We start from the raw sequence: 16,026 nt of genomic DNA, 5'->3' as shown, positions 1-16,026 counted from the left end.
GAGATAAGTGAAAAAATGGGAAAAGGAAGATATTACTATTGGTAGTGAAGGGGAACAAGACAACATTTCTTCTTGTGGCTTACAGTTGGAGCAGACTAATTACATTGATGACTCACACGCAAATACAGCAAGAAATAAATGTCACGGCAGGGCAGGGCAGAAAGGAAATCGATTAAATCCAAGACTAGTAGTGCCCGTTCAGAAAAAGTAAAAAGAAGAATTGATGATTCAGGCAGAAATCAAGAAGAAAGAAATGGAGCAGAAATTATTGAAAAAAGAGCAAGAGATTTTCAACTTGAAATTAGCCTTCAAATTATCACAAATGGAATGTGAGTCTTCGGATGATGAGTCTCCATCATGTGAATCAGGGTCAGTGATTAACAATGGATCTAATGTTCAGAAATGGGTAAACGAGTTCACTTGAAATGGTAATAATGACACAAAATATTGCACGTCTTGCTGTCCTCATGTATGTGAAATGTGAACCATTTTCTCCATTGTCACACGCATAAATATATCCTACTCCTCAAAATGCAAACAACTGTCAAAATAACAGGAAAAATTTCAATTCACGTGAAATGTCTAGTAATCAATCGACAATAATGACATAAAGAAAATCATGACCAGACAGACTGTTCCGAAATACTTGCCAATTTTTAATGAGGATCCTACAGAGTGGCCCAATTTCATTCACCAATTTAAAAGTTTTTGCCAAAAAATAACACAAGCATTATTAATACTTCTGCAAAATCATCAGTAACAGTGTTATTGGAAAATAGATTTGGTCGATCTGAATATATTATTACTTTATTACTCGATCGTTTGAGAAAATTTCCAATAATTAAACAGGACAAATTATATATTTTGATAGCATTTTCAGATGAAGTAAAAAATTTTGTATATACTGTCCAGTCACTCACGTAAAATGAACACCTATGTAATTCTTTGCTATTACAAGAACTTTTGAATAAATCACCGACTTCTTACAAATTGAAATGGGTGGAATATATAACTGAGAAGACAGTGAAAAATATTTTTTTTGAATTTTGTTCATGGTTTGAAGCTAAAGCTAATGCAGCTTGCCAACTTCAAATTCCACAAATTCCAGAATTCAAAGCTATTAAAGAAACTTACAGAAACAAAGATATCACCTTAGCCACAAAATTTGTTAGCAAAAAATGCATTTTCAGTAAAGATCAATTTCATGGTTTATTTTCAAATGACACATTTTTCATCATGAAAGATGGTCATTTGCGACAAAGAACAGAATTTGTTTTTTTTTGTCTGACACCTTTTCATGGTTTGAAAAATTACAGAAGAAAAAATACTTGTGAAGTAGATGGATGCTGGAGAGTACGTCATGAGCTTTTACATAAAAATGAAGAGAATAGAGAAACAAATTCTACTTCCCAAGTCACTGATATTGAAATCAATTGTCATATTTCATCAAATAAACGAGTGTTACTGAAAGTTTTACCAGTCTCTATTTCAAACGACAAAAAATAAATTGATACATAACTCTTTTGGACGATGCTAGTACCATAACTTTAATTTATGAAGATCTCGCTGATGATTTGGACATAGTACTATGATTTAGATCTTGATGGCCCTGAAAACTCTTCATGTGTCCAATGGACAAATAATCAGAGAGACGAGCAGGATGATTCAAGAATTTTTGTTTTCAAAATATCATCAAAAATGTGTAAATCTGATTCGAATTTTTATTTGGGACATGTTCGAACAATGAAAAATCTTTCATTGCCAAAACAAACTATCGATATCGATCAGATTTCTTCGACATATCCTTATATTGACAACAGAATATGATTGTCCTAAAATCTTGATTGGTTAAGACAATTGGCCATTATTGGTAAGCAAGAAAATAATTTCGGGGCCTTGGCATGGACCAGCTCTTACAAAAACATTGTTAGGTTGGGTAGTTCACGGAAATTTACATCAAAGTAACGATGATATAAAAAAGTTCTTTTTTTGCATATTGCAAATGAAAAGATGAATTAGACATTCTCCATTACCTGGTAAAAGAACAATGGACAATGGAATCGTTTCCTACTTCAAGACAATTTTTATCCAGAGAAGACCTCAGAGCTCAAGATATCATGAATTCTACAATGCGAAGAATAGGTGACAAATTTGAAATAGAACTGCTTTCGAAAAATAATAATCATCATTTACCGGACATGAAGAATAATGCCCTGAGAAGACTCGTTTGTACGGAAAGAAGAATGCACAAAGATGAAGAGTTTGGTGGAATGTATTGCGAAAAGCTTGAACACATGACTAAGAAAAATTATATATCGAAAATTTAAAACAATGCGGAAGATGATCTCAAAATGGAGGAAAATCCGGTATTTGCCACACTTCGGTGTCATGAATCTAAACAAAGCCAATAAATTACGAATCGTTCTTGATGCCTCTCCAAAATCTAATGGTAATTTCTTAAACGACTTTCTGTTGACAAGACCGGATTTGTACAATTCACTTCAGATAATTCATCTGAATTTTAGAATCAAAAGATATGCTTTTTCAGAAGACATCAACGAAATGTTCTTGAGAGTGAATGCCCGGAAAGAAGACAGATCAGCACAGAGAAATTTATACAGAGGAATGCGATGAGATGATAACTCAGATATATATGAAATAAATGTGATATTTTTTGGTTCGACGAATGGCCCGTGTTTAGCCCAGGATACCAAGAACAGAAATTCCAAATAATTCCAAGAAGAATATCCTGAAGCGGTTAAAGCCATCGTTAATGTGCCATCTGCTCCCCTAGGGGGAGCAGATAGCAGAGGCATGATACATGTACACAATAAAGCCAGATTCATTATTTATAATTGGATTTCCAATAACCTGATTTCATTTCAAGATATAGATGACTTACTATTGGCCAATCTTTACAAACATTCTGACGAAAATTTGAATTCTTCAGAGGAAAAAAATTTGGGTATATGGTGGAATCCCAAAAAGGATATCTTTCAATACAAAACAAAATTCCACAGAAGACCGACAAAACGAGAATTTCTCAAAATCGTCATGTCAGTCGTCGATCCCCTCGAATTTGTCGCAAACTTTTTGATACAAGGTAAAATCATATTGCAGAATACGTGGAGAAGTCAGATAGGATGGGACGACGAGATACCAGACAGTTTGATTATTGAATAGGATACATTCATACAATATTTGAGAAAAGTCGATGATTTTAAATTGCCAAGACAATATTGTGAAATGAATAGGTCCGATTCTGAAATTCAGCTTCATATTGTAACAATTTAAAGAATTAAGAATTAACTGTCTTCAACAAATTTATTTCTAACAATATTTCACTATCACTAACTAATTTATATTCAACACTTAGCAACTAACGCTTAATTTATCTTCACTATTTGAATTCCTTGTTTAACCGCTCGATTCGCTTTCTGAATTCAGACTTCTCCTTTCTAAACGAGGAGCCACCCTTTTATATCGGTAAAGGTCCATCGTGGAATTCTGTAGTCGTTTTGGGACTGGCCTAGACTTTTCGCGGTGGTTTCAGACAGCATTCTTTCGTGGTGAGTCATGTATTTATTCGATGAATTGGCTGGCGTATGGGTCAGGGGCGGCTTCAGATTCGTTACATTGCCCCCGTCTCGAAGACGCTTCACCCCAAAATGTCATCATTGACTTGTGTCGATACCTGTAGGACTCCCCATATCTGCACTGTGAAGTTTGATGGAAGTGACACTCCACAGTCTTCATGCTCGGTCGTGGAAGATGGTTACCGCACACCAAAATCTTGATGCCGCTGGATCTAAAGATTGTTTCCAACATGCTTCTCACAATCCAGCCTGTCGGGCCTAGAGGCTGATTTCGGGATTGCCAAGTTTACGAGATTCTGGTCGAGCATCGTGTCCCTCAGTCTGGTAAGACTCCTCCAGACATCTTCATACGACGGTTTGTCTCGAGAATGCTTTTTGGTCACCAAGTAGAAAATGTTTCTCTGACCCTTCTTCAACTGTAGCACTTCTCCGACTTCAGGATTCTGTTCTCGTAATGTTTGGAGCTGACCAAATTTCGTGTTGAATACCACAGCGATACCCTTGGAATTTGGAGATCCTCTGCCACGCAGTGAGCTAGTGCGTAATCAACTGGAACCTTGAAAAGGTCTCGTGGCTCTTTTTGAGTTACCCCATGTGCGACCTTCTGTCCGTTCGAGTATAATGACATTAACTTCTGAAACGTCATTTCATCCTCTGGTGGACTGAGGGCGCAAACTTGGTCATTATTTCCAGTATTAGAAGCCAATCTATTGAAATGGACGACCCTAGGCTTTCCTCGAGGTGGCTTATGGATTCGGTAGACAAGGTCATTGATCTTTTTCATGACTTTCTACGAACCTTCCCACGCATTCCGCAACTTCGGTGATAAACCACGGCCTCCCTTAGGGTTGCACAGGCAAACTAGGTCACCATAATAAAGTAAAAGAATTTTGTTTGCTAAAAAATGTGAAGTGGTTTTTCAACTCACCATTGGCTCCTTTTATCGGTGGATCATGGGAGAGTTTGATGAAATCCACCAAGAAAATTGTGTCGGAAGTTCTTACAAGATATAATCAGGATTATGTTTCAAGGACAGTATTTGTAGAAATGGAAAATATTTTGAACTCGAGACCACTAACCCATGTACCCAATGATCCAGATGATATGGAGGCTCTAACTCAAATCATTTCTTGATTGGAATTTATTATTCAGGAGATGAATGAAAGGTGTAGATTTAGTTCCGTTGACTTGGAAGCCATCCTAACTTTCACAAACTACACCAGAAACTATTTGATCTTCACAAACTTTATTTCCAAAAATATCACAACAAGTTTCGCTATCACAGTAGCGGATTATACATACTTGGTTAGTAAAACACGTATCGAGAGGCTGTTGATGTTTATATTATCTCAGGGATTTCAAATCAATTTATATCATATTAGACAATGAAAGTCCGAACTGATGAAATGTTCTGTATCATTTATTATAAAACCTTTCAGAGGTTTTATCAAAGACGAAAGCAAACGTGTACATTCCTATATGAATATAATGAAGAATGAACGATTATTTTTCAAAAATATTTTTCAGCGACATTTTTGAGTTAAATCACCGAAACTGTTTTATATTTATATATGAAATCATCGTGCCAACAATTCTGATTTCCACTTGTAGATAGTAATTGTTTTTATTCCGATAATGAGCTTGTTATTTGGACATTTTTGAGTATTATCTTCATAAAGGTAGACAGCGTTGCATTGTTGTCGTACAAAAGTTCCTGTCGACTAGTAAAGAGCGGACAGTGTTCCTGGATATCACAAAAATGATACTGCGGCTGTCCAAAGTCGTGATATGTCTAATAACTATGTCGAATTCATGGGTCACTTCGGACACAAAAATACTACATGAATATTCTAAATTGATTACAAATTATATCTCCAATGTGGTGGAAAATGCAGCAGGAAAAACCCAGTGCGCAAGTGATTTGAAGAGTCTGGCACATGATTTGATGAATATGAAGAGATGGGCACTCGACAGTAAGTTCTGGATATAACATTATCACCAAATTGGCACATATCTGTTTTTAAATCTTTCAAGGAACCAATAAAAATCGTAATGTATATGCCATAGTATTTGCATTTTTCTCAATTATGTGGTATTTTCAATGACTGAAAATCCCAGTAAATTCAAGCCTATCGTAAAACAAATAACTTTTCATTAACGAATAGTTAATGAACCCGAATAAGGAGCTACATAAATGATAAAATAGTCGAAATCAATGAAATAAATGTATTAAAATAACTAAAATTTGAAACTTTTATTTCACTAAATGTAAGTTAATCGAATTCAGTCTTCTTTACTAGCTTTTCTCCAATTTTCAGGAATTTTTCTATTTCCTGTTGAATATGATTGGTTGCGAATCTGCCTAATTTCGAATGGAAAATCGTCATTTTCAATGTTCCAAAACAGTATCATATTTTGTTTCAACAGCTTTCAATTTGATCTAGAGTGACAACAAATGAACAAATGTGCATGGAAAGGTCTGTATAATGAGAAGTTCATATATAAAGTAATACAAATAATGAAATTATGAAACAACATCAACAAAAATTAATGGGCGCTCTGGGCCGACTTGATTGATTCCAGTGGCTATTTTGCTTTTTCGGCTGCAGGAAAACCCGGAAAAACCTGCAGCACCACATCATCTGAAGATCTTGATCTGCCAATGTCCTCTCTTTCTTATAATAAAATGTAGGGTGTCTCCAGAGGCTCCAATAAATTCAAGATATCGCCAGAATATTTAGTGACACGACTATCGTCAAACTAAAACCAGTCCGTTTCGTCTTTTACCAATGCGTAATAATGACCAGATTCAACGCAAGAACCACAGTGAACAATAACTACATGAAGATTATAATAGTGGTCTGCTAGATTGAAGTGGTCATCTATTTCGAACTTTCGTAAGAGTTTGGAGCTTCCGTCACATGTTGAGTAATGTTTGAAGATCATCAGTGTTATTATTAGATTGACTGATGCCTCAGCTATACTTGTTGTCTTATGATAGTCAGTTAGTTTGGGGCATATCTGGCAATACAGTTGATCATCACAAATTACGATCTATTTATACCCCAAATGTCAGTCCAAATCAGTTTGCGTGAAAAGTCTGAGCAATTGAATTTGAGTAGAGAGAAAATCAGAAGATGTCCCGTTCGTCATAAAATTAAACCTTCTAAACCAAAGTTTTTCCACACATTGAAAGAAGGCGACGAATATAAACGATTAGATTACTGCTATTGGGCCCACGGAAACTCTTTGAATGATATAAATTTCCTGAGAAAAATTTTGTTCACTAATGAGGCTACGTTCACTACCAATATTGCAGATACTGGTCTACTGAAAATCCACACTGAATTATAAACTGTAAGGAGCAATACCACAAAAAGTGGTATTTTAGGCGACAGAATAATTGGACCGTTTTTTCAGTAATATCATTAACGCTGAACGACTATTGAATCTATCCCTCAATGTGCGTCGAAAGATGTACTTATGAAAGTATTTCAGAACCAAGGAGAGTGGCCAATAATTATAGGAAGAGAATTGAAAAATGTATCAGAGTTAAGGGCGGGCCAGTTGAGAGAGAGAGAGAGAGAGAGAGAGATAATATTTGGAACATACTTCCAATATCAGTGTTTATTTCATTTCCTTATGAATTTGTTTCATTAATTGTGATTTAATTTTGACCGATGTCTCTGTGACTTTTTAGTAACTAATAATCAAAATTTGAATGTTTTCATAACGAATATTAGGTTTCTCATTCTTATTTTTACATTATAACGAATTTATTATTTTCGTAGCTTCTTATTTTGAACAATTAATTCATTAATTGAAAGTCTGACTTCAATATATAAAAAAAAACAAAATTCGAATCTGGGTTGAAATTAGATATGTAGGATTAAAATCTATTTTCCCTAGTTACACTGAAATAAAGCAGCTTTTGAATTTTTTGTTTTTTTACTGAACATGAAAATAAACCAACGCCATTATTTTATAAGGAAGGGGGTGGATTTTAATGTTCAAAAATACCACTTCGTATGAAGATATTTAAAAATATCGAAGTGAAACATCAGACTACAAATGAATTTGAACTTTTGAAGTTTTCGTCAAAAACCAAGCAAGTTTCTTTTTTAAATTTTCATTTCATCAAATCGATTGGTAATATTTTTTTAGATGAGCCTTAGTTATGTTCTATCCATGAGTTAAAAACAATATATATGTTTTTGTTAATGATTTTGTTGTCACCTGGTATATTCTTGAAATATTTCACCACTCAGACCACAGATCCTAAGAAGTTTCGACAGATATAATTTACGTTCGTTTGAAGGTTTCACGGTGAATTTTGGACTTCCCAACTAATGAAATTCAGATATAATTTAGTTTCCGCTATAAAATCATTAAGAAACAATAAAGTTATATCTGAAATCTCTGGATTTCGCAACTCCTACTATTTGAAAGAAAATTTAAAGAGCAGTTTTCCCAATTTCAGAATGGATGTTTGGAAACTACCGACTATTCCAACTACCATTGAAAATTGTCTGAACACCAAGTTTATTCTGAATGATCCATTTCTAACCTCATTATCTATTTCAGTGGTTGATGCTTCTGGAAAAGTATCCAGTGGTATCCTAGCAGGAAATATCTATATGACAGGGAGTTTCGATCAGTGTCTGGAGATAACGGAATCAAAAAATGATACCATGATAAATGGACAATATTGTACGGTATCCATAACCACCAGTAAACAAAATTCGGGACCATTTGATTTTCTGTTGAGTACCGCAACGGTAAGGAGCACCTTTTAGAGTTAATTTCAATGATGTAATAATAAATATGGACTGGCCATTCGCCATTGAAGAGATAACATTGACCTCAACAACTAAAAAAATACGTTATTCATACACTTAACGTCAGATACAACGTCACCGTTTTGGGTGTTGCATATTTCCATGTGGAAATTTTGGGATTTGATTTGTCACATGATGCTGTGACGCAGTGGCCAGTGTGGTGGAATATTTGTTAGAGTGACGTAACGCCCAGACTATATTATCATGTCTATGGTTGATCTACGTTGGAAGAAAGGAAACTATTTTATGTACCTATATTGTTCAACGTTGTTGTATACAGTTTCGAGTTTTTCATGAAATTCTGTAAACGCTGCATAAACCGTAAAATTTAGATCCAGTCTAGATTTAGATTCAGTTATGGATTCCCCCAGTGAATTGTATAGTCTATTCCTAGGTCGTGAAAACTATAATAAAATTTGTTATTCAAACATATTTGGAACATGAAACGATACGAAGAAAGATGAAGAAAAAATAAAAGCAAAGTCCAAGATCATCATCCGTAACAGCCTCACGGAAACCAGACTACCAAACACGGACTGCAATTCCAAGAATTTCACTTACCGGATACCCTGTGAGTGTGGCACATTCTATATCGGTGATACTAAGAGGCCATTGATAGTCCTCATTGCCGAGCATAAGAAAAACATACAGTGAAGAGAAACCAGCAAATCGGGAATATCAGAGCATGTTTGGACTCTACAGGGAGGAACGCTGGTTTGAGAGGAAGTTCAAAGAAGCTGCATATATGTCGTCCAATGACGCATTCGGCCAAGCTAGTGTAGATATACGCAACATATGGAAACCTATAATAAACCGGAAAAACAGTCAACTCTCGCTGAACCGGTGAAGCGGAGAGAGAAAAAAAAGGGATAGGTGAAAGCGTTCGAATGACCTATAAATAGTCATCTCTCCAAGGAACAGTCCAGTTATCACTCGAAGATGATTGTGGATACTACTAACAATCGACACGTCGTGAAGTAACTTGGTTTAAAAATGTTTCCAATTTTTTTTTAATTTAATTTTAAAATGTTAAATTTTTTCTTTATATTAATTTATTTTATTTTCATTTCATGTTTTATAGCTCGATATAATTGACAGTTTTAGCTACTAATTTTAATTTTATTTGTTCTTTCAGAGATTCAAAATCAAATTAGAGTTATATTAGACAATATAAGCCCGAACTAGTAAAAGTCATCATGAAACATTGTCAAATACTTTCAAACAAACGTAGCTTGATGTGTTTAGGAAACTACTTAGTATAGACCATGTTTAAAAAATCATACGACTAATGTATGTTGCATGAATTAGAGGTTATTTGAACTCGCTCAATTCTTTAAATCGCATACTAGTGAAAAATTACGGTATTTCAAGTAGTAGCTGACCCACTTCCACAAATAGATTTGATATTTGGTACACACATTTAATTTTGATGACAATACAATTGAATAAATTCAGTATCATTGTGAATCCAAGATGGATTAAAAAGTTAGAAGTTCATTATTCATTCTACTGTCAATTACAAGTTAGAAGTTGTTTTCTGTTTTAGTTTTACGAAAAATTACTGTCATTTAATTTAGATTTTTGCAATAAATAACATAATTATCTGAAAGTGTTTTTATTTCATGAAATATTAATATACAGGGTAACACTTAATTAGCTGATAATATTTTGGGCAGAGATAGTTCCAAATAAATTTAGTCATAAAAAAACCCGTTTGCCACCATTACTTTCTTGGGAAAAGTTGTTCATACTGATGGATACTATAGGTAATTCTCCAAAATCTGATCAGCTAATTAAATATTACCTCTATACATAGTTATATATATGTATAGATAGGTAAGTACATACCTCAATGTCAAAAACAATTTTTCAGAGGCACTTAAAAGTCTATTTGCATTAAGTTTTTTCCCCAATTCTGGTTGAATATTCATAAGAATTAATCGAAGGTTTCAATGCTCATTCTGGTATACTCAAAAAATTTTTCTGGATATAATCTGTATTTCTCGTACTTCTTGTGTAATTCTCCATCTACACCCCGATTCTTATTCAAATCATGTACTCCACAATCTCTTACAAATATTAGGTCTTGAACCAAAAAACTATTACTTTCCAAGCAATATCGAGATAAATTCGATAAAGACATTTCGCTGTCGGACTATTGGTCGTGGCGGCGAACGTGACTGCCCGTGGCCTGCAAACGGTGTCGCGCGAATGGTCGCCTCGCCTCCCGCTTCGACGTTCGCAGCGCCGATCCCCGTAAGGTGGCTAAATATAATGCGTCATTAGTGATACATCACCCTGTGTGGCATTAGTGTGAATAGAATTAGAATGTGAATCAGAAACTAAAAAAAATATTTCATGTAGAACGGTTTTTTTACTTTTTGTAATTTTTGTCAATATACTATAAACTCGCTCACTTTGTGGTATTTTATTGCTTCAGTGTTTTTAGATATGACTCGACAAAACTTAGGACCTTTTATTTCCTTTTGATTAATGTAAGCTGATAGATAATATGTGACTGATTGAATGAATATCACTTCGAACTACAAATACAAACAAAGCCATGATCAGGACTAGGCCAGGTTGAAAAAAACGCAATGTAGCAGTTTTTATGAATATACATTCATGTGTCATATTTTTTGCAAATGTTTTTCTACTAGATTGATATGTTTAGACATTTTTTAGAATATCATTAGAAAGTCGATATTTTGCAATATTATGGTTTCAAAAATCAATAAGTTTTATAAATTATGAGTTTTATCTCGTAGAAGTATCAGAAAAGACGATTGTGTCGAATTGCTATATCATTATTTGTACTTTATTTTGCAGGTTGCTGAATTTTTAGGGATACGTTTGAACCCAAAAACATCAAATTTTTTGAACACAATAAAGTTACATTACGGAATATGTATTCCTCATTCCTGTTCAATTGGCAATCTCCAAAATATATGGGACTACATTGAACATTCATTCAGAGTACCTGCTCATGTTGACTTTCAAGATATGATGTGTAGAATGAAGGGAAAATATGTCGAACCATATTTCATTGATAAATATATAATGTGAGTATTTTATGGTATCTTTCTAGTTTTTGAACAAATAGACGATACAAATCTCATCGATCTATGGATATTTTCCACTAGTACCTCTTCAAGGAGGTACATAGAAATTGAAAACACTGAAAATTTTTAAAGTAGATGATTTTTGACTTGTATATATATGATTCAGCAGAAATCAGTCAGAAATGATATTATTTGATGGAATTTATTCTATGATTTGAACTACTCTGGAAGTATCATCAAATACTGATAATATGAATATGACGACCGTGCTCCCAAATTTGTATAGTGACACAAAAATTATAAAGCTCAAAAAGCTGTCAGTGTTAAGCCGTTCGTCAAAGTTCCACCAAACCATTCTAACAGTACCAGCAGATAATTCAGCAGCAACACTGGAGATATCGACAAAATAAAAAAAAGTACCGTGTTTCGAAGATAGAAAAGAGAGTTCCAAAACCCAAGAGAAGACAAAGATCTCCGACACCAGGGTAGTGAAAAAAGCAGTTGGGCTCATACCTAGTGGTCAGCTTAATATAAAGCAGATACGTTTCTCGAGACCAAGAAACTTTGAATAGGGCAATATCACGGTTTCAGCCTTGACAATACATTGGAATTATTCGGACTATCGAATTTTGAGAATGAATTGGAAGCAACGATGAACAATTTCAGAGTTTACGAACAGAGGTGTAGAAAGTTTCTGAAATATCCATCTGATTGTTGTAGCAAACGAGATTATTATTAAATTGATGGATGTAGCCGTTACTACGTGGTAGAAAATCATAATGAAGAAAAGAAAAATGAAAATTTCCATGTTTTTTACCACTTTTATTTGTAACTAACGTTACTGCGGTTCCGTCCTATACGGACATTTTCAAACTTATACAATAAACTAACAATGGTTCATTACATTAGCCCTTATATACCATCCCTGTAGGTACTAATAGAGATACTTGGCTTGATTGAGTACCTGAATTTACAGTTTACAATGCGGATGTGTCAATTTAATAACAATTTGAAAATGTCGAATCATTTTTTCCTAGTCTGAAGGACCTTTCATGTTCAGCATACCGTTTTTGGCCGTTTATAAGCTTAAGTGTCCGGAGCGTAATAGTGTTTATGTGGGACAATGTGGCCGAAATTTCCAAAAACGGTATGCTGAACATGAAAGGTCCTTCAGACTAGGAAAAAATGATTCGACGTTTTCTCACCATTCCTTGGCATGCAACCAGAAGTTTCCGAATCTGAACGATACGGAAATTTTGCACTATGCAAGGAAGGGTTACAAACTCCATTATTTAGAATCCTTGGAAATTCACAAGCAGGTGCAATCTGTTAAATGATCAAATCGATTTAGTTTACTCACCGGTTTTTAAATTGGCACATCCGCATTGTAAACTGTAAATTCAGGTACTCAATCAAGCCAAGTACCTCTATTAGTACCTACAGGGGTGGTATATAAGGGCTGATGTAATGAACCATTGTTAGTTTATTGTATATGTTTGAAAATGTCCCTAGAGGATGAAACTGCAGTAACGTTAGTTACAAATAAAAGTGGTAAAAAACATAGAAAGTTTAATTTTTTTTTACTTCATTGAGATTATTATTCTTAGTGAAGTAATTCTAAAAGTTCAGTCTGGTGTTATTGATGTATAGGGTAAAAATGTATAAAAGTACGCTTTGTATAAGAGTACGCGTCTTTTTTTTTGTTTTGTTTCTCCATCTATTGAACTGTCGAATACTGAATTGCATTCTAAATTGATTGTAATGTATTTACATTCAGGAATTTGTCTTACCGAACTTGTCTTTTTTTCCGACTATGGATGTTACAAATATTTGTCTCAGTATTGTAATGAATTTTTTAGGCTGGTACTATGTAATACTGAATGCTATTTTTACATCGGAAGGTATGCTGAAAAATGTTCGTTTATGAAAAAATGCAATGAGTGCTAAAATTCGTTCGTGTATTAGATATTACATAACTGCGTGCTTTCAAATAAATAACTATTTTATTTTCATTTTATTTTATTTAGAGATATTATAATTGAGATGAGACAAGCGAAAAACTTATTGAGAACTAATATTTACGAAAGTAAACTTGGGAGAAATAAAACAGAAGAAAGAAAAAGGATGTAGAGAAAGAGATAGTGAAAGACATGAAAGTAAATAGGGTAACTTCAAGAAATTATAAGAGCATTTCGATAGCGATATTCCGCAAAATATAGATAGCAACTCAGTTCAGTGAGTGCGAGAATAAAATGAGTGTTTTAAGGAATCAAAAAAATCACAAATAGCCTCCTTCAGATTTGCTGAAGCTGATAATCTTTTTGAACGCTTTGAAGAATGATCAAATGGTCGGTGAATCGTGGGTGAAGGGATTTTGTCAGCGAAATGAGATATATTTCTGACAGCCAGAAGAATGTTCTATGACAAGAATAATGTATTTGTGATGCACTGTTTAGAACCTTTGGTGTATTAATGAATATTACTGGATTTTTTTCCCAACACCAAACCGTTATTTTAACACCTCGACACGTGTCACGGTTTGGTGTTGAAAAAACTCCAAAAATTATGTGTTTCGATAAGATTCAGGTGGCCAGATTTTACGATAATCACAGGAGTCTTCACGAACGTGGCAATACCTTTTAAGTTCAATATATAATATAAATGAATCGGGTCTATCAACGATACCTAATAAGTTGCCAAAGGTACTAGCGAGCGAGGGTTTTTAGTTTGTATGACAAGTGGCTAGTGCAAATCGTGACAACTTGCAACGGCTGTGTGTTACATTAGTAACACACTTCATTACATTCCGACTGCACTCATATTTTTCAGAAAAAGAATGGATGAGCCATTTCTTAATGTACCCCTAGAAACCATGAAGTAGATTTCCGAATCTGAATGTCAGTATTCTATTGATTTTAGACAACCATAGTCCACATCATGATCTGCAAGTTGTTCAGTATTGACGACAAAATGATATCGATTTCTTGTCTCTACCTCCTACCACTTCAGCCTTCAGAGAATATGAAAAATGGATGATAAGTAATCCAGGCGAAGTAATTGGGCAAATGCAATTTTCTGAGTTATTTAGCACCGATTATAGCTGTTCAAAGTATTCAAATGGCCAAAAACTCATTTGAAGCATAATGCATATCCCTTCGATCCTGATCAGTTTCAAGATCTGGATTTCGCAGCTTTGTTACCGGGTTTATAGCTGGGTCATTAGTGAAATAATACGTCATTAACTGTCTATCAACCCTTGGTAACTCTCTCGCCGTGTTTGTATTATTTAAATAACATTTGCTAGCTGCTGTCACCAGATGCGGATTATCCACATCAAATTTTGAATTTGGCAATTCCAAAAGAAGCTTGAATTTGCCCTCTTGCACGAAAAGGAGGTCTTTGGTTGCAGTAAGAAAGATCTTCAGAATTCGCAGTCACTTCTTTCTAAGAGATGAAAGTCGGCTTCAAGCCTTAAAACTACTAAAGAAAAGAAAAATGACACACAAAAAAATGACATGACAAAATAAACAAAGAAATACTCCAAACAAATAAGAAATTAACAATAAGCAAATCTCGAAAGTAAAACTCAAAGTTAGTGCCTTCGTCGTAAATTACTATCATGGGAGTGACGAAATACTCTAGCTTGGCCGATAATTTCTGACCACTGAATAACTATGACTCAATGGGAAATGTTCCTCCTGACGAAAATCAAGTAGTTTTCATGAAAGAACTTTGAAACAACGCATTGTAAACTTATCATTTCAACCTTTTTCTTTGAAAAAATATTTAAATACTTAAAAAAGAGGAATGAAATAATGCATTCAACATTCAAAGAGATTCGTTTCTATTTCACCATTTGGCAACATCGGTTATAGCCAATAAAAGACAATGAATCTGTTACCTCTATGAGACAAACAAAGATCACATATTTTGGAGGCGTGCTTGGAGGAGTTCCGAGACATTCTGTGACATATGACATTTTGTGCACGTTACCTAATTTCCTCTATATAAATAAATAACGAAACAACTGTGGCTTGTGGAGGTGGTATTGAACTATAATTTATATTTTGCCTTAATTGTTGATTTATAAAGATAATTTTCCTTTTTTTAAGTAGAATATCTAGGTACCTATAAATTATTTTAACTTGATATAGGCGCTGTTGCCAATATGTGAATTAGAAACAAATCTCTTCAAAAATCAAAACCCAACATTTGAAACATCAATTTGAATACTTTTTGAAGTGAATTTGGAAAACTCATGAATTAAACTCAACTTTATTTTCTTCAAACTTGCATTTGCTGTAATAACCCAAATTGAGGAGCATTCCCCATTGTTAGGTCTACTCTGTATATTGATTTTTAAAGCTAACTCCTTTCCCAAATTCATAAAATGACTGGTACACATGTACATTCAATTCACCGCTGCTTTTTCCTAGCTCGTCCTTGAAGATTATAAAAAAAAAATAAATATCGTATCAAAAACTTCACCTCAGATTACAACTTGCTCATACACGGTTTCGATTTAATTTT

The 16,026-nt window shown here is 34.2% G+C and overlaps 1 protein-coding gene across 2 annotated transcripts in view; it reads left to right on the top strand.

The window, feature by feature from the left end:
- Positions 1–5,262: 5,262 nt before the first annotated feature.
- Positions 5,263–16,026, top strand: part of LOC111510640 (nose resistant to fluoxetine protein 6) — a 39,057-nt gene continuing 28,293 nt past the window's right edge. Inside the window, exons 1-3 of one of the 2 annotated variants that reach the window (XM_074181484.1) lie at positions 5,263–5,569; positions 8,181–8,374; positions 11,264–11,496. In XM_074181484.1, the coding sequence (XP_074037585.1) occupies positions 5,356–5,569; positions 8,181–8,374; positions 11,264–11,496 (641 nt within the window). In that variant the 5' untranslated portion in view covers positions 5,263–5,355. The remainder of the gene's footprint in view (positions 5,570–8,180; positions 8,375–11,263; positions 11,497–16,026) is intronic. The other variant, XM_074181485.1, reaches the window with a different exon arrangement.

This window comes from Leptinotarsa decemlineata, unplaced genomic scaffold (genome assembly GCF_025532065.1).
Source record: "Leptinotarsa decemlineata unplaced genomic scaffold, Ldec_3_MD MMD2_tig00026314_RagTag_RagTag, whole genome shotgun sequence".
NCBI lineage: Eukaryota > Metazoa > Arthropoda > Insecta > Coleoptera > Chrysomelidae > Leptinotarsa > Leptinotarsa decemlineata.
Note: the sequence above shows the minus strand (reverse complement) of the source record. Positions and strands in the feature narration are given on the sequence as shown.